At 44.8% G+C, this 19241-nt stretch overlaps 2 protein-coding genes across 2 annotated transcripts in view; both read right to left on the bottom strand.

Moving 5' to 3' along the window:
* Positions 1–575: 575 nt before the first annotated feature.
* spry1 (sprouty homolog 1, antagonist of FGF signaling (Drosophila)) lies at positions 576–4790 on the bottom strand. Its single transcript, XM_041944072.1, has 2 exons — positions 4117–4790; positions 576–2633 (listed from the first exon to the last, which is right to left on the bottom strand). The coding sequence occupies exon 2, from the start codon at positions 2576–2578 to the stop codon at positions 1490–1492; it is 1089 nt and encodes a 362-aa protein (XP_041800006.1). The 5' UTR covers positions 2579–2633; positions 4117–4790; the 3' UTR covers positions 576–1489.
* A 2240-nt stretch (positions 4791–7030) lies between these two features.
* The window catches only part of spata5 (spermatogenesis associated 5), a 108167-nt gene continuing 95956 nt past the window's right edge, over positions 7031–19241 (bottom strand). The window contains exon 17 of the mRNA XM_041944059.1: positions 7031–7530. Within this exon, the coding sequence (XP_041799993.1) occupies positions 7351–7530 (180 nt within the window). The 3' untranslated portion in view covers positions 7031–7350. The remainder of the gene's footprint in view (positions 7531–19241) is intronic.

Raw genomic sequence — 19241 nt, 5'->3', positions numbered from 1 at the left:
TTGGGAACATCCTGATCTGGCGGCGTTAAAGCCCAGGGAGTAAACTACAGCGCATAGTTTAGTGGTGACTTGCTGGCTCGGGAGAGGAGCGGGGGGGTTAAGAAGGAGACCTACTTCCTGTGAGCATAACTCATGGAAACGTGGAGGCCGTGTTGATGCTAGCAGCTTTGGGGCTAATCGTGTCAACGACCTGTATTGTTTAGCTTTCAAGGTTACCGAGGAGAATCGCAGCAAAGAAGCCCCCCAAGAATGTAAACAGTCGCATTCGGAGCTACAAGCTGTTTCTGCTCACTGCAGAAAATTTTCACCAGGAATTCCACACCCAGCGTGAACACGCACACACACACACACACACACACACATGCATGCATACACACACACACATGCATGCATACACACACACACATGCATGCATACACACACAGAAAACAGTGATTTGCTGTTCACCAAAGGATTCAAACTCATGAAACTGACCCACATTCCCTTCAAATCAGCCATCAGACACATCTTTCACTCCTCGGGCCGCTTTCTGTTTCTCAACACCTCAATCAAGACACCAGACAGTGCTATTTTTTCATTAATTAATATATTTTCTGCATTAAAGTTAACATAGTTTTCTTTTGTGCCACCCTTTAATTTTTCAGTAAGTATTTGATATTTTGTTATATTCAGACATGAGTAAATTTAAGACTGTCTCTTGCAATAAATATCATAAAATAATAGAGCTTCACATAATAAATATTTTTTACAACAAAAAAATGTTTTAACAGACATTTTTTCTTTTAAAAAATAGCCAGAATTCCTCTTATGGATTTTTGAGCATACAATTTACACAAAATAAAGAAAAAAAAAACAAAACAAAACAAAAAAAACATGGGAGAATGCCACAGAATGTGTATGAAGAGTTCAGATGGGTGGAAGGAGAGAAACATATCCGAGTGGAGAGAGGAAAAAAAATACTATGAGATGGATGTGCTTTCATTAATGCAACATGAGCATAGGAACCACGGTTTTAGTGTGGCAGCAACCAATAAATTCAAACATACCTGCTTGCTATGAATACCAGGTAACAGCTACATAATCGCCCTATAGTAGATCGTCCTTCACAGATTTGGTGAGAGGCAGCTCCCCCCGGGCGCACACACCCAGAGGAAACTGCCTACCTAAAACGGAAGAAAAACTTTCTCATATATATAAAAAAATAGTGTTAATGAGGAGCTGAGGATAGACATAGAAACAGTTAAGGCAAACACTGGTCTGTAAAAACATGGTCCTGATCCAGAGAAAATAAAAAATAAAAATAATCGAGTGGTTTTCGTTACTCCTTTGCTTAGCTCCTTAGGGTTCCGCAGCGAGGAGGGGAGGCGGGTGGGAGGTGCTTAGAATGTTTGCTAAACATTAATTTGTGACTATCATCATTATCATTGTCATCATAAGATCCACATCAAGAGTCTCCCGCGCACACACAATCACAAACACACAGGGGCGATCAGGAAGGTTTTTCCTGGGTCTGTGGGGCCCAGCTCTCCAGTTTGCAATAGACAGTGTTGGAGTTCTTGCAGCGACAGCCGGGCCTGTTCACCCGGTCGTAGCAGCCCTGGCACGCCTTCAGACACCCCTTGACAGGCGGGTAGCATAGCAGACAGGGGAAGAGTACCGACATTAATCCCATGCACAGGAAACGAGAGCAGCAGTGGGAACGTGACAGCGAGCAGGGGTGGTCAGCGCACGAGTCCCCCTCATCGTCGTTGGAGCAGTGGTAGAAGATGCCTTTAACCAGGCACATGCACGTGCCGTGCTCCAGCGCGCTCTCGGCCGAGCAGAGGCACTGGCCGTTGCACGCCAGACACGAAGGCAGGCTCCTGGGAGCCGTGCAGTCGCTGCACTTGCACTTCCCGCAGCGCTCACAGATGAACTGGTGCCCGGCAGCAGCCACCACCCCGTTGCCAGAGCCAGAAAAGTCTGATTTCCCTTTGCCCTGGGGCTTGAGTGGAGCCTCTAGTGGAGGCTGGTGGAAGTGAGGTCCCTGCTGGGGCTGCGAAAGGGCCTTGGGCTTGGGCTGAGTCCTAACAGGCCGCTCCGCTCTGTGGTGGTGCTGTAAGCTCATGCCAGGCCTGGTGGGGGGCGAGCGTGCCAAGAGTCCCTGCTCAGAAGAGGCACTGCTGTTGCTCCCTGAGCTGGCGGCACTTCCTGTGCTAGTGGAGCGGCTGAGCCCGGGCGCCCGGGACCCGCCGTACTGCTGTCCCCCAGCCACGACCACCACGCCGCCCCCGACGTGATGGTGGTGGCCCGACGGCCGGTGCTCATAATTGTTGTTCACATTGACGAGGATGACCTCGTGAGTCCTCTCCTGCTTGTCCTGGGGCCTGGGGGCCATGCGGGGCGCAGGGGGCCTCCGTACCACTGAGGGCCCCTCGGTATACTCGTTGTTGGAGCGGATGGCCTTGATTTGGTCCAGGGAGAGAATGGCGGCATGCTGGAGCTCCCGCTCGTAATCCGACCTCTGGCGGCTCTCTAGGGAAGGCTGCTGGATCACCACTAATGAACCGCCGGGGCCATGTTGACTTTGGAGCTCCATCTGGGGGGATCACCACTTCCGACATTCACCGTGGACTTGGCATGCATCGGAAAACCTGCCAGAGGGGGAAGAGAGGCCGGGGAGAGACAAAGGAGAGGCAGGGAGGGAGGGGACATCGTCAGAGTGAGCCAAAACATGGCATAACTGGCAAACAGACAGTGTCCTGATGGAAGACGGGTTAACATGATCCCCGGGTCACTTCAGAACGAAGACCGAGTCAGACCCAGTCAGGATCGCATCAGTATTATTACTCCAGAACAACAACATGATTATTCTGCAGCAGCAAAAAGGGCAGGTTTAGACATTTATTAGCGTTTAGACTGAAATACCCCGTGTGTGTGTTTTCATTTTGGATGGTGTGTTTAAAGTTAACTCGGACTCAGTGTTTTCATCATGTCAACGTGACAATATGTCACTTCTGATTCCGCCAAGTGAGGCAACCCGGGGGAAAAAGTTGACCATTAACAAGACTTTTTGTACCTTCCTCCCCAATACGCACACATGTAAACTTCAGTAGGCCCTACAAATACTTCCCCTCCTCATTTACATTTGTATGACTAGTTAACATTTAAATGCACCGCGGCGACCAAATGAGGACGCGATCCAAGGGAACTAAATGAGCTGCCTCACTTAGTATTCTATTACTACACCAAAAAGGATTTCAGGGAAATGGGGACAAAAGTAGAAAAAAAAACTAAAGGTCAGACCAAGTTCCGACAAAATACAGACTTTCGTTGAAAAACCAACGGAGCGCTTGAAAGTTTGTCGGATTAAAACTTCACCTCGCGCTGCAGCAGGACACGAATCAAGTTTATCTGAAGCAAATCGTTTGTCTAATAGTCGTGTACATGCTATAAACACCATCAGGAATTTGTGTTTGAGCCTTCGTGGATGTTATGGAGCAACGCCGACCTGCACGAGGCCAAGTCTCCAAACACTTGAAGCCTGGCTGCCCCGTGAACGCATCTCGACCCTCACGGGGAGAAACGCTGCAGCCTAAGCCAAACTGATCGATTCAGCCTCTTTTGCGCTTTGCAAACAAACAAACTGTTATTATATTTAATCCTCTGCGCGTCAGAGGGCGCACCACAAACAGGATTATCAGCGCAGAGCGCGCTCGAAAGGAAAGGTGTCGTGCGCAGTAAGAAAAGCAGGATCCTAAAACACACAGAGCCGGAGATGAAGAGACATTACAGGGCGCATCCGAATAGACGGGGAAAAACTTATGAATGAAAACAACCGCCGTGGGGGGAAGGGTGTTTGTTACAGCGGAGCCACGGAAGGACGCGGACATGGAAATCCATCAACTGCATCAACTGGCCTGATCGCGACGAGTTCAACGCGCTGCGGGCGGATTTTTTTTCCGCGTCAAACACGCAGAAAACGACACGGAAAGTCTGAGGCTTTGTGCAGCCGTGCAACAAAACATTTCTGCCGCTACAGCGGCGCGTACTGGCTCGCTACTATCCCATCATAAACGCCGTACGAGCGCGATAATGCGCGTAAAGCAAGTGTAAAGCAGAAGGCGAGATACGTACCTATATGCAACCATCCATAACGTCGAATCCATCAACCAAACAGCCTACAAAAACTCCATCCGAGGGGAAGGGGCAATGTCCAAGCGCAGGCTATAAGATCTAATGCATAACATTCAGAGCCTGCCAGTTAATCCAAGTGCGAGTGTATCCCTTTGCGTTATTCCCTTTTCTCGGTCGGTTTTACTGAAGTTCAGCACGGGTCACGCGTGTATTCGTCCCAGGATAAAACAAAGTAAATCCACGGTGGAGCTCTGGATGGATGAGGGAGGGAAGGCACCCGGACAACTGCTGCGCACTTGGAGGCCGATCTTTCGGCAAAGACAACTCAGTCATAGAAGTCCCGCAGGAGTTGTAGTGAAATAAAAAAAAATCGGAGAAATGAAATGAAACGCGAGCGAGCTTAAATCCCAGACTTTCTCCTCTTCGGGCGCGTGCGCAGGGTCGAGTTTGGCTTCTGGTTGGTACTTATTGTTGCGGGGAATCTGCGCTCGCGGAAAGCGTCGTCGGCTCGCAGGCGGCGGTGCGCTCTCTCCGGCTCTGCGGGCCTGTTCAGCACTGAATGAATGGGAGCGCAGGGCTCAGTGTTTGCTCGACAAGCCAACTCCCATTGGCCATTCACTCCACTGAAAAAGGATACATCGCATCCGCTCCTGATTCATTGGGCAGATGTGGAAGGCCGGGCGATAGAGATGTGCGCACCAGTTAAGGTGGAACGGCTTTTTATTTCGCGTTGGCTCGACGAGGGGGCCCAGGGAAGAAAAAAACGTCGAGTTTCCGTTCTTGCGGGTTATGAATAATGGTGTGAATAAGGTTAATGTGACTAATAGTGATGTAATAAACGCGCCATTTATTTATATTCTTGCTGATGTGTCATTTTTGGTACACGAGCCTGAGACACACACACACTAAAAAGACAAGTAAAAGAACATTTTACACATTTAATCTCATTTGAAGCGTTTTTATTTACTCTGCTTCTGAATTATAAACTGAAATACGACGCTGGTTCCTTTAATATAGAAAATATTAGAAGCATTAAAAGCACTTCTACTAATACACCAATAACAGCCAAAAAGGGCATTTTGGTATTTTGTTGATCACTATTGCTATTACAGTCTTAGCAACTTCAGCTGTAATGAAAAGAAAGATAGAAGTAAAACTTAAAAACTAAACAACTACTTTCATAAACTAAAACATTTGATCACTGCTGAAGCTTTGGGATGAGAAATGGACGCTGTTAAATGTGTTTCGGGGTTTCTGAGACTTTTTTTTACATGTTAAGTAATCTGACATGACTAAAATGAAATGATGAAATCTGAGATTATCCTCCAATGAATTAAGAAGGGTTCTGAACAGGATGAAGCATCTTAAGTAACAGCTCATGTATTTGTCACTTTTATGTTCCAGTCTTTAATCATAATCAACCTTAACCTGGATTCTGTTAAACGACCCCCGCTGGAGCTGGAACCGCACTTTGGAAACCGCTGTCTGCACAGACAACTGCGTGATTTTACAGACACTCAGGGAGAAAACATCAACAGGATGTCTCCTCTCCTCTCTGGAATGTTCCCATTACGTATTTACGCATGTCATCAGAGGACATCAAATGTGTCGCGATGAGCCTGCAGGACTCTCTGATACGGACGTTTTCCCATCATTTGAAGTTTAATAGTCGATTTTTGGACGAGGGGGGAGATTGAGTGCAGGACCACCTTAAGAAAAAAGCAGCCCTGCAGCCAGGGGAAAGACTCCCCCCCTCGCTCCTGCCTCCCCCCTCCTCTCTGTTCCTGACTGTCTGGTTTGATTGGTGTCGCGGATGCGCTACATCCGGATCCATGAGAAAAGGAAGTTCAATACAAAGTCAATTTATCCTATTCAAATGGAAAAATCAATAGATGAATGACCTCCAGTGGCATTTCGGGTCAGCAAAAGCTGAAAAAAGACCACGGAAAAAGCCCGCTGGAGTTACGGAGTGATCGAGCGGCTGCGTGGCGCAGCACGCTCAACTTTTCAGGCTGGATGTTCAAATTCAGCTTCTTGGTGATAAAGCAAATCCTGGTAGACCGACAGATGGCCGCCTGGATCCCTGCTCTTAGTGGTCGGAAGTGCGGACGGAAATCTCACGATTACAGCAATTAGCTGATTTTCCATGGATGGATGTGATGAATGTAGCAGCCGTGGCTGTTTTTCTCCCCGCGGATATGCAGCAGCGGTTCCCCAAAATCAGGGGTTTAGGAACCATTAGGGGTCCTTGAAGGGGGTCTCGGATCAAAGTCTAGTTCCACTATCTAATTCCATAGATGTTAGTGTAAGGGGACAAATGTAACATTCTGATTAGAGGGCTCACGCTCTCCACTGTCAGTATAATCAGAAAACGTTGGATCCAAACAGGATTCTTTGCATTCTTGTCAAATATGGGCCTCCACACTTTTCTGTCTTTGTGAAACATTAAACAAAACCCTGTGATTTGACTGTGCAGGTATTCAAAATCCTGCAGGGAGCACGCGTTTCTGAAGAGCCACAAATATTTAAACTCACAAAGGAAACAAAGTGGCACTGAAGAGATGCAGAAAAGGCAGATTCTCTTTGGATTAACAGTGGGCGAAAGCTGAGCTAAAGCAGACCAGTTCATGGGAAGTCTGAAAATCCAGTCAAATCCTGATCCCTGCAAACCAAAGTTTAACACCTGAAGAAGAGAAAAACAAAAACAAAGATGGGAATTATTCTGACATAATTTGTGTATTTTACACACTTTTTAAATCAGACTAAATCTGCTGCAAAGTCAGGACTAGACCTCTTTTAAACATCACCGGTGTTTATTATCTTATGTGTGACTTTCCCTTTTCCTGTAATGTTTGTTTGCTGTTAAGAAAGACAAGGCAACCAAAGGAAATGAATATATAAATAATGCATTTAATACATTATCATACAGTAGAAAAAAAGGATTTTGGGCGACTAAGCAGCCTGTTCGGTGTGATGGCTGCTAGTAGCAAAGCAGCACCGCATTTATTTTTTCTCTTAGTTATGAGACAGAAACTTGAACAACAGCTGCATAACTTGGCACAGCAGCTACAAAGGAGAATCATTTAAATTCAGCTGGTGGTTGTTTGTGTCAATGTCTCATCACATGTTAGTGAAGTCTCCTGCAGGCCGAGGGCAGCCGAAAAACCTTTCAAATAATGTGAAAATTACAAGGAAAGAAGTAGCTTCGTTTCGACTTTGCCCGTAGCGGCGTGGTCAGAAGAAGCACAGGCCGCTGTGCTGCTGCTGATAGCTGATATACGACTGGATGAGAGAGTCGGGGATCCGGGGCTTCACAGCGTTCAGGGCACTTTCAAAGTGTCTGGCCTCGACGTGCGCGGCTTTGATGTCCTCTTGCAGGGCCAGGAGGGCAGCCTCTCTGCATACTGCTGTTATCTGGGACAGGAAACAGACACAGATATTCAGCTGTCAGGCAGAGCGCCACCGGATCATGTGAGCACAGGCTGATCGACTTCAGCGACACACTGTTGAGCAATATGGTAATTGAAAAGTACTTTATTTCTCTGAGTGAGGGGAATGCATTTATCCTGCAGACATCCAGAGCACTGCAGCACAGGGGGACAAACAAGCAGGACATACACAAATCAAACTGTATAAAATCTCCCCAGCCAGAAAAGAGATCCGTCCTCCAAGTCCTCTGCACTGCAAACAAGTCAGCATGTGATCCTGCATAGAAAGTTAAATCATTTTAAGTTGAAGGAGCTTTTGCATGCATTCAGTTTGAGTTACTGCTAATACTGCAGCTAAAGTGAGGAAGGGTTTTGTTTAAGAAATTCAAAATCACCTGCAGGAGGATTAACTGATTCTCCGGAAAAGTCAATGTACATGTACACATTTTCAGGTGCAACAAGAGTTTATGTGACTCTTAAATATAAACATCCTCATATAATCCCTTAAATAGTATGTTGAGCAGTTGCAAGGAGCTGGCAGAGTCACAAGAGCTCTTATTCATTTTGGAAAAGAATAAGTGGAAATTTAGGCCCTGGAGACAAAAATATATCTAATAATCTAATTGGATGTGTTAGGGAGCCAAAGAGCCGCGAGTTATTGGAACATGAGTTAACTCACAAACTAACAAGGGAGTCTAATGAAAAAATAAATAACAGCTAAAGACTAAGTATTTACCTTAAAAAAATCTGCAATGTAACATAAAATATGTGCTTTCCTGGTTCTGCCCTTTAAGATTTAATTTAACTAATAGGATTATTTCTGCATCCAGATGATATATCTGATCTGCCACGTCTAAAGTGTATATACAGCACTCCTCCCGCAGCGTCTTTACTACAGCACTGATAGAATTATGTAATAGTTGACATGGAGGAGTGCTGCAGTCGGTACGGGTGACCTTTGGGAGGGATTCTGCAGAGGGGTGACTCACTTCCGAATTGGTGGCGATGGCTGATGAAGGCCAGGCACCTTTCCCAGCAGTGCCACCCTCCTCCCTTTCTAGAAGCCCGGCTTTGTTCCGAGCCAGGGCAGCTTACACAACTCCCTCCGACAACAGCCGCGCAGGAAACTATTCGCCTGTACAACCACTGATAACGTCTGCTGGGAGGTTAGTGGGACAGGCAGTCATGTGACGCAGCAGAGCTGAGGAATATATGTAGAGCGATGTGGGTGCACTGAAATCGTTCAGTGGACCGAAGCGCCGCTAGCCACTGCCCTTCCCTCCACAGCTGCACTGGCACTGTGTGACATGCAATGCGATACAGAGTATTCACATGCACGGCGAGCACGAGAACAACGATCATGTATGTTTGCTGCCGCTTTGTGTTATTGTGTAAATATTTGCTACCTGCCAACAAAAGAGCCATCTGACTGAGGAACTGTGCATTTACATTAAAGTGCTGTAAGCATGTGCTTGAAGCTGTCATTATTGACTTTTTCCAACTTTTTAATTGGGTATCTAGCTAATTAGTAAATTATCTCTTGTGTCTGAAACGATAACGACAGTTGAATAAAAACCCAGCAATTTGTTGTTTAAATAAGCAAAAAGACATGACAGTTTCCTAATATATGAAAAATTATAGATGAGGAAGGATTTCCATACAACAAATGAAGAGCTCTTATTTCTATTATTCTCTCTTCTCTCATCCTATGAAAGGGATCTGCTTGAACTAGCTATTGTTTTATTGCTTTAGCAGACAGAACATGACAAGCAGTCTGGCTAATGTTTGCCAGCTAATTCCAAGCTAAGCTAGCGAACGTATTACAGCTCTAACACAGTTCTTCATGCTTCCACCACAAGTCCACGATTTTCTTAAGTTTTCTGCTTGTGCAAGAATGCACATTTAACATTCTGTCATGATCATTTCAGGAGAAATAGGGTGGCCGTGAGAGGAGCACGAGTATAACAGCAGTTGCTAGCTTATGTAGCTAGCACGCAAATGTTAGCGTGCATGCATTGCCAGGCTTTATTTGCCTATGTCTGCTAACACTGCACAGAAAAAAGATGTAAATTTATGTAAAAAATGGTTTTTGATTGGTAATGTTAGCCTTTATTAGTTGTATGTGATGCAGAAGTGGTGAGTAGGTTATGGCTACGCTATCAGTGTTAGCGCCTAACAGTGCAAAGCATTAAGAAGTAATAATAAAAAGAAGTAAAACCAGAGTGAAGGAATTTAGTTTCCATCAGCTGAAGGTGAGCAAACAGTAAAGAATACCTCAGTTTTTTTTGGAAACTGTCGAAAAGCAAACTGTTTTTTCTATGTAGCTAGTTGCTAGTACTCAGTCCTTCCAATGGAGGGCATCCATTAAAACAGCTGTCAGTCATGATTTTTCACACATCAAAAGTAGATGCAGATAAAAGTAAAAAGTCACATTTGAAAATGCAAGATATCAGGTTCATCATTCAATATTTGCCAAAATATTGATTTCGATCAGTTTCCAAATGTTAAAATGCACAAGATTTAAAGTCAAGATTTGAAATCACCACATCTGAGTGAAAACATCAACAGAACGCGACATCATCTGAAACACATACAATACACAGACTTGTTGGAGACAGGAAAAAACACAGCCGAGGTTGTCAACTGATAAAACACATGGCAGTCATGGCGTTTTTCAAGGCTGGGGAGTGAAATGAGGGGAGATAGCTGTTTGAACGCGCTCCGGCCCAGCTAGCATGCACAGCTCAGGACAGGTGCTTTGCAGATGTCAGGATGTGAGGCCTATTTTCCCCCTTCTTCTGTTTCAAGCCAATGAGCAACATGATTTAGGCAGGGTAAACACACGGGGCCGGGTTAATTTTGTATGAGGGTTTCCCATCATTCAAGTCATTTGGGCCTGTCAGCAATAATGATGCAAAACAATGAGGCCATGTATCCCGGTTCCCTGTTTACAAACGGAGTGAGGGCGAGCGAGCCAGGAGAGGAGCCAGTGAGAGAGAGCGAGAGACATGCCACATGTTGAACAATGTGATTTAGTGTTGTTTCCAAGCAACATCCATAAACAGGAACAGACAAACTCTGCAGCACAATCAAACTGTAATTTCTTATTTACGCTGAAACTTGACTTACGGGACACGTTAGCCCGCTTGTGCCTCGATCTCATGATTCAACAGTTAATAATTATTTGGTTGTTTACTTCCACAACACCCCTCGGGTTTATTAAAAAAAGGGGAGGGGGGGAAATGTCCGGAGCCACTCTGAAGTACACAAGCGACACACACACACACAGGCCTCCACATTCATGCTCGCCGGGTTTATGAGCTGGTCTGTGAAGGCGATCAACAAGCCAGTGTTTCCCGCTGTGTGTTTGCCCGTACAGGCCTTGAAAAAAAATAAAAATAAAGCCACAAAGGCAAACAGGGCGAGCGAAAGAGCCAGTTTGTTTGTAAACGTGAAGGCATTCCTAGACCGGAGCCAAAAGTCAAGCGCCGACTCCCCTCCAGCACCACCTTGATACCCCTGACTCCCCCCAAAAAGCAACCTACCACCCCCCAAAGATGGGCCCCCTGCGCTCCAGAGAGGGAAAAAGGGGAGGAAGGAGAAAACTGCAAATGCACAGAAATGAGATGTGTGCGGGGGGGTCGGTGGCGAAGAGTGCTGACTTGTGGCAGGCCAAATAAATTATAGATCTCTCTCTTTTTTTTCTAAATTTTATTGCAATGCAGACTTTATTTTTCATTCCCTTCATAAATTATGTCAGCAATCACTTAAATATATGGAGAGGGCTAAGCTGATGCATTGCAGTGGCTGCTCTCTGGTGATGTGGGCGAGCTCAGAGTTCGCGGAGGTGGCACCGGGCCAGCCGTGAAGGCAAAGCAAATGAAAGAAAAAAAAAAAAAAAAGTCATCATCAAGAGCCTCTCAGTTTGGAGACAGGCGAAAACTTGCTGACTCGAGATGACCCAAATGTCAGCCTGATAGTGGGTGAAAGAGAGGTTTTGATGACGAAGCAAAAACGGTTTCAAGCAGCAATTTGTGCAGCGAGCTCTTCCACTGCAACTGGTTCAGGTTAAACAGTGATGCCTGTGACTAACTCACATGTTCACTGACTCATTCTCCTCTATCTGTTTATTCAGCAGACGATGAGACAAACAGTCTCTGTGACACTCGGAGATCTTCACAGATCCACTAGGTCCCTCTGGGCTCAACCCAGATCATATTCCGTCTAAACTAAAGGTCTCCGGTCAGTGTGTCACGTCAGGCTGCAGGGCAGGATCAGCTTTGATAACATGGTCCGTCATCAACATGGCAGACGACGGGGCATGTATGGCTGCTCTTTTTAACTGGTAGCACACCATGGCACCACCAGTGTTGGTGTTCTCTCCAATTTGGGTCTATTCGGGTCTACTGTATTTTGGACTGGGGTTTCCAGATCAGGTCTGATGTTCCTTTGAAACTCTCCTCCCAAGAAAAACAACAGCACATGTTTATGCTTAACTCACAAAGACCGCTAGTGACTTTGACATGGAGGGCCCCTGTTATGCTGGCTTCTTCTGACCTCGATGACAAAGGCTCCCTAAGCTTAACAAAGTAGTTACTTAAACCCAAATAATGACTTTTCCTAACCCTAATCATGTGGTGTTTGTGTCTAAACTGGACCAAACTTTGACCATAGATCAGAAAAATTGTCATTTTTGGAGCAGTGCATGGAATGGTTTTTAAGCATAAAGACAATGTATTTTGTTGTTTAATTCGTACTCGATGATCTTCAAGTCTGTTTCGGATGAATTTATGCATGTGAGGTTTCAGAAGGTTTCCTGTGCGTCCGTTTTGTGGAAATGTTTAAGCCATGAATCAGTCCTCCACTGGTGGCCAATGAGAAGTTCCACAGGGGCAGGAGGAGGCCAAGGGCTCAGAGCGTGGTGCTCCTTTATGAACCTGAACCTTCCAGTTATCAGTTATCCAGTTAACTTCCAGTTTACATTCAGCACCAGCAAATGTGAAAAAGGACAATAAAGCAGGGGAGAACAACAGAGGACAGACAGGGTCTACAAACAAGTACCAGAGGTACATAAACAGTGAGGAGAAAATAAAGAGTAATGTATAATAGGTAGGTACATGAAGTATAATCATGTTGTCCTGAGCAGAAGCACAAAGCTTAAAGCTTTAAGCTCCATCCTACGCCACTGCCACCACCAGCAGAAATGTCCGGAATCCTTGTGTCAGTCATTCCACCTTCATAAAATGTCAGCAGAGCCTCTTAAACCGCACAGCTTTTAAATGGGTCACTGGAAAAGTGATAGATACTCAATTGGAGCGCCCACCACATCCTTGTTTCCACATATTCCTCTAATGACAAGTTTCCCTTGGTGGTTCTCAATCCCCTCTGAAAACCAAACCTCACATGCAGAATGTTCTTAAATGTTCTGAAATCTATGCAAGGACATAGACACGTCTTGAGTAGCTGCTACCAGAGAGAACTGAGAACCGTTGTCGGTAGGAGTCAAACGCAGTGGTGAGAGGGAGGGCGTCAGACTACCATAATGACATGTTCTCTGGAGGCTGGCAGTCACATTGACCTCCACTGTCTGTTGGTCATTTAATACAGACAGGAAAAGCCATTTAGATCTCTGTTTGATCTTTAAGTGGACTAAAAGTTCATCTCTCCAAAAAGAATCAAAGTGATCTGGTGCAGAAGACATTCAGAAAGTCTGAATCCCATGAACAACTTAAAAAATGTTCAAAAGTTTATTTCCTTCTTCCAAGAAGAAGAAGAAGAAGAAGAAGTTCTGGAACAGATGGGGGGGTTGATCCAGCGCAGATTACGACAGACAAGAGTCAAAACACTGGAAAAAAAACCAGCAGGGTCACGTAGTTCATCAGGTCTAGACCTGGATCCTGGTTCAACTCAAGTGTTGTAAGGAATGGAGAGAAATATGGAACCATTTCACTTGCGAATGGGAGAAAGATGGACACCTTCAAAACTACTTACTACATTTTCTAGAATGTTCTTTAAGTGTAAAGAGTGGAAACATAACGACTCAGTGATTCATATGAAACCACAGCAGCTTCATTCAGCTCTGCTGAATATGAAGTTCAGTTAAAGCCATTAATATAAACTCTGAACCCTTGTTTGTTTTGTAACGAACAGCTTTATTAATGGTCAATAAATAACTAATTATTTCTTTATGTATCGGTAATAAGCCATTAATAGGAACTTTTGAGTAACCAGGGTGTGAAAAACCCCTTCGACCACTCTCCTTCTGGACACGGTATGAGGACTATAACCCGTTGATTAACAAAGTATTAACATTTACAGCTGGAGACTTGATGGATTACATTTGTGATTCCTCCATTACTTGCTAATATTTGCTAATAAATCATTAGAATGTAAGAAACCCATGATTATTAATAGATGTATAAACCTTTGAAGCTACAGAATTGTTGCTTAGAAAGTTGGCCCAATACCCTTAAGTAATGATTTCCATAATATTCTAGTATGGTGTATGGTGATGGTTTCACTTTTTATAATAACATACAGATCAGTGACTTAATTTATAAATAAGTGCTGTAATAAAGCAAATAAATTAACTCATTTATTATTTATCCAATTTCAAATTCCAGTAGAGTGACAGACGGATTTCGGTCAGCGAAGCCATTTTAATGGGGTTGTGGCATTTCACTCAGGGCTGCAGGCCCTCGCTAGCCTCCCATGCTCCCAGCCATTAGGGTGCCACAACATGAAACCCTGGATACAACAGCAGCCTTTATGCTCCATTGGTCACTGCACTGCACTTCCCTCTGTAGCCACAACTACACCCTATATCATGCTGCTTGAATGCACACAAGCGATACCATGTATGTAGAGTGATATACTACAGCACGTCCAGCGCTGTATGTGAGGTCCTGTTGTCCTTGTAAGATAAGGCAACACGAAACTTTAACGAGCCCAGAGAGGAAATTAGGCTGCTGTAGCAGCGAATGGTAACAAGATACAGCAAAGAATAACAGAATATAAATAAGAACATAGCAAAGTGGGGGTTACATAAACACACCCGACACTTTTTAGCACTAGAACATGGCAAGCAGAAATATACGAGTGGAATAAAAAGTCAGGAGTATCAACACTTAGATGTCAGGGCAAAATAGTGACGGTAAAAACCGTGAGCCCCTTTGAGGTTGAGAAAAAAATGTGAGAATAACACGGGCAGCGCGTAGTAGAGACGCACAATATCAAAAAAACACACACAAAAAATAAGAACAAAACAGATGTAGATAATGTGAAAAAGTGCAGAACTTTTTGTAAGATATCATAAGAACTGTTATACGAGGATACATTACGTAGTAAGGAGCTTATTGTGTACAGGTGTGTTATAAAGGGAAATATAGAAAGTGCCAGAATTATTATTAGTATCCCACCTCTGAAGTCAACTCTACGTTCGTGCTCATGCCACAAACACACAAACATGCACACTGATGCATGAACCCAATCCTTACGTGCATCCTACACGTTCACAGCTAAATAATCTGTGTTCCTGTCCCGCAGTATTTCCCCAGAGGAGGTGAGAAGTGGCGCGTGCCATGAGACAACCTGTTCAGCGCGACGAAAATAAACCCTTCGCGAGAGGCTGAAGGGAGGGGGTGAAAAAAAGCTTGCAACTGCTGGCAGCGCATACCAACGTTCTCAGGTCAAATCTGTCTGGTGTACTTTTCGCTTCCTACTTCAACAAAGGCGCTCAGTGAGTGTATCAGACGGCCTTAATGAAGGGCTTGTTAGCCGGGCTACGGGCAGCACATCCACTAGACCCGGAGTGTGTGTTTACTATCAATCCGCCCTTGTGTCTACAGCAGGCTACATCCAGCACTCCCCTCCTCCCTCCTGCCTCACCCCCTCCCCTCACACACAAACGGCCACATTTACAGGAGCGAGCCCCGACTCCCCCAGCACCCCCTCCCCGCCTCCCACAAAACCTTTCCTCCATCACTCCACAAGTCCTGCACACATGCGCTACAGTGCACCGCCACGCGCACACGCCGCACTTGCCCTCGTGCAGTTCATAATGCACTGAACATGCATTTGCACACGTGTGTGGATACGCAACATGCTGCGCTCGCAGGACCACACAGATAAGGTTCACAGGCCAGTACGCTTACACAGACCGTGCACCAAAAAGACATGCAACACGGCACCGAGGCACAAATGCATGTTCACATACACACACACACCACCACACACATGTACATGCGTAAGTCATGCTCAGCAAACACATGCATAATTGTTTGATGAACAATTAAACACTCTCACATTAGAAATTTACAGCTAGAAGAAGCAACTTATTCTCTTATTTTTGTGCTTTATCAGAGGTAAACTCAGAGGACACAACTTTATCCAAGTGCAAATTTGAACATATCAGTCAAATCAGTAAGATATTTTACTGTATGGAGGTAAATGACATTCAGTAAGGAACTATTATTGCTGAAATTTTAGTGACAGATCAGGTGATGCAGCTTGTCACCATGCAGGCAAGACTTCAGAGCTGAGCACTAACAATATCATTAATCAATTGTTTGGCCACAGTTTCCCCGGTTGACGTTTTCAAGTACAAAGTGTCTTATCAAATGGCTTTTTGTTCTCTGACCAACTGTCCCAAACTCAAAGATATTCAGTTTATTGTTATGTAAGAGGAAAAACAGCAAATCTTGGCTCTTTGGAACTGGCTAATGTGTTGCATTTTTGCTTGAAAACTGAACCAATAATCAATTATCAAAATAGGTACACGACGGCCAGCAAATTAATAAATCATCTAATCGTTTCAGCTCTACTGCGCAGAAGCAGGACAAATGATAAGTAGCGTATTGCTGCTCTTGATGCCATGGAAAATCATGACATTCACAAATAAACTGGCTCTAAGAGGTGCACTTATGCAAATAACAAAATATTAACTCCCACCCATGAAATTGCCTCGACCAAACCACAGCATCACCGCCATCGCCCTAATCCCCTTCAGTGGAAAAAAGCAAAAGAAGCCGCACTGCATCCAATTTACGGAGAGGAAATTCAATAATCTATAAATCAAACGACGTCAGGGGTGCAGAGCCCAGACTCTCAACCAGAAATAAAATGTTTCATCCTCCAAAAAGGCAAAGAGGAAGTGTCTGCAGTGACATGAGAAACAAGGCCTGACCACAGCTCCATGTGAAACCTATTTAAGATTACAAGGCGAGAGAGAGAGAGAGAGAGAGAGAGAGAGAGAGAGAGAGAGAGGGTTAAAGAGAGGGAGGAGAGGTTAAGCATGGAGGGAGAAGAGTCACGTGGGGAGAAAGGGGGAGAACGGAAACATGGCACATGATCATAAATAGCAGAGTGGAGTGTATGTGTGTGTGTGTGTGTGTGTGAGCTGTGGATGAACGTGCACATGCTTGTGCTCTCAGCAGAGGAATTCAGATTCCATAGAAAACTCTGATGATGAAAGTGTGTTCGTGGGGGCTGTTCCTCACCATATGTTACAGCTGAGACAATAGAGACAAAGGGAAGATATTACACATGAGCACTGCAGCAGACAGAAACCTCCGTATGCTCCAGTAACACGCAGGCCCATCTGCAACCTAAATATTACTACATTACAAAATAAAAGGGGATTTGTCTCAGCACTCATCTGATCCAGCAGCTGTAAGTTCAAACTCAGCTGCTCTCGCTCCCAGCGTGTCAGACACGGCAGTCAAACTGTGACGAAATGAGATCTCTGCTTTCAGGAGTTGTGCTCACGGTGACTGGAAATCTGACCTGTGACGCATGTGTGCCCGCAGTCTTGCGTTGAGACGGTGAAGGCTTCGTGTTTTCTGACCACACAGGAAATGCTTGTCACGAACGTGGAGGATGCTCCCCTGTTGCGTGACTCACTGTCAATGCACGTCAAGTCACTTGCAGATGGAAGCCTCCCACGAAAGCCACCAAATAGCTTCCACACCAGGCGGACGAATGTTATCGTCTCGGGCCCCGACTCACCGCGTGTTTTGGAAAGACCCATGTGGGATAGCACCTGTGTTGGGGCTACACAGTGTTGAGGTTGTCAGTGTGTGTGTGTGTGTGTGTGTGTGTTGGGGGGTATAACTGGGCCTCGCCTTTAACGGCATATTTGTCCTCGCCCCTTAATCAGACCAATGAAAGCTACACATTCTCCCTGGACTTGGGAAGGCAGGGATGGCATATTTACCAAACACACCCACACTAAAGTGACCTGGAGACTCAGCTCTGTGTGTGTGTGTGTATGTGTGTGTGCGCATATGTGATGTGTGTGCATGTGGGTAATGTCAAGGTAGGTAAAACTCGACCTGTGTGATGTGCTCCACTGAAATGTTCTCTTTCCTGTTTGCTCCATTTTTCATACACGCTGAGATACAGAGTACCTGTATGCACGCAGTGAATGTTGACGTGTGTTAGCACGGCGAGCACAAACAGTGAGAAACTAAGAACGCAGACGAACGTTTTCCTCTGGGAGGCTGTACTGCACGCACTTATTATTTTATCTAACATCTAACTATTTCTGACAAAAGCTCCATCAATTCAGCCTCGCCTTTTTAATTTGATGCATGCTTCTTTCTTGTGCCTACATCGCCCACAATGCACTGCAACCACTGACGGTCAGATCAGCCATTTGTGTTATGCTAGCAGGGGCTAAGGTACTGTAGCTTTGAGCTGATAGCCTCAAGCAGAGATGAGCAGAGTGTCCTCTTATTCATATGCTAAAACACAGAAGAGAGATAAAGTCTTAAACTTTCTCACTGATATCAGTAAGATAGCATCTATGTTAAGTTTGCAAACATTAGCTAACATTAGCCACCATAAGCTACTGGTCATACCAGACCAAACCTGTAGTGACAAAACCTGATATACCTAAATAAAAAATATACTCTATATATTTTATTACCTATGAATTCAACTTTTAAGACTTAGATAAATGTTATCAGTTCATTCAAAAGTTACATAATCTCACTTTAAATGCAAATCCTTATTTATTCCACAATATTTGATTCCGCTCTTATCAAGAGCTAAAGCCTTTTAAACATTTGAGAAAGCTGAACTGTTTTTTTTTTAATTCAGTCTTTCAAAAGTGATTTTTACAGGAAAAATTCTTTCATATAATTGAAAGTGAGTTAATGGTGTGTCCTGAGCACTGTGTGTTTGCCTCTTGGCTGACACTCTCCAGATTTATTGGCTAGTTTCAGGTTGTTATACCTTCCTCTCCCTCTCCCCTCCACCTCCGACCTTTCGTCTCACTGCCTCTGTCTTTCCTACATCTCTACTCGTCCCTTCTTGCTCCATTTGTTTCTCTTTTGGCTTTTGCTACCCACGTTCTGTCTTCCTGCCTGGCCAATGGAAACAGTACGACTAGTACGCTCGAGGGCTCATATTTCCCAGGAAAAATTCAATTTGTGCTCACCATGTACTTGCACATAAACCACAGTGAAGGCTTTATATATAAAATGTAAAATTAAGGCGGATTGAAGCATTTCCCTTGCAGCCTGCTGGCTAAAGCCTTGAGGGAACTGTTTTCTTTTTTAAACTTTATTTAACCTGCAGTGTCGACTAAGAACAACATATTCACAATGACAAGAGGCAAGAGGCCTGTTGGAGGGGAAGTGAGGTGAAGTGTTTCACAGTCACACAGAGGTACAGAGGTGTGAAAGGCTTTTTCCA

Source organism: Chelmon rostratus, chromosome 9, assembly GCF_017976325.1.
Source record: "Chelmon rostratus isolate fCheRos1 chromosome 9, fCheRos1.pri, whole genome shotgun sequence".
Taxonomy (NCBI): Eukaryota; Metazoa; Chordata; class Actinopteri; order Chaetodontiformes; family Chaetodontidae; genus Chelmon; species Chelmon rostratus.
This window is presented reverse-complemented; position numbering and strand designations above follow the sequence as displayed.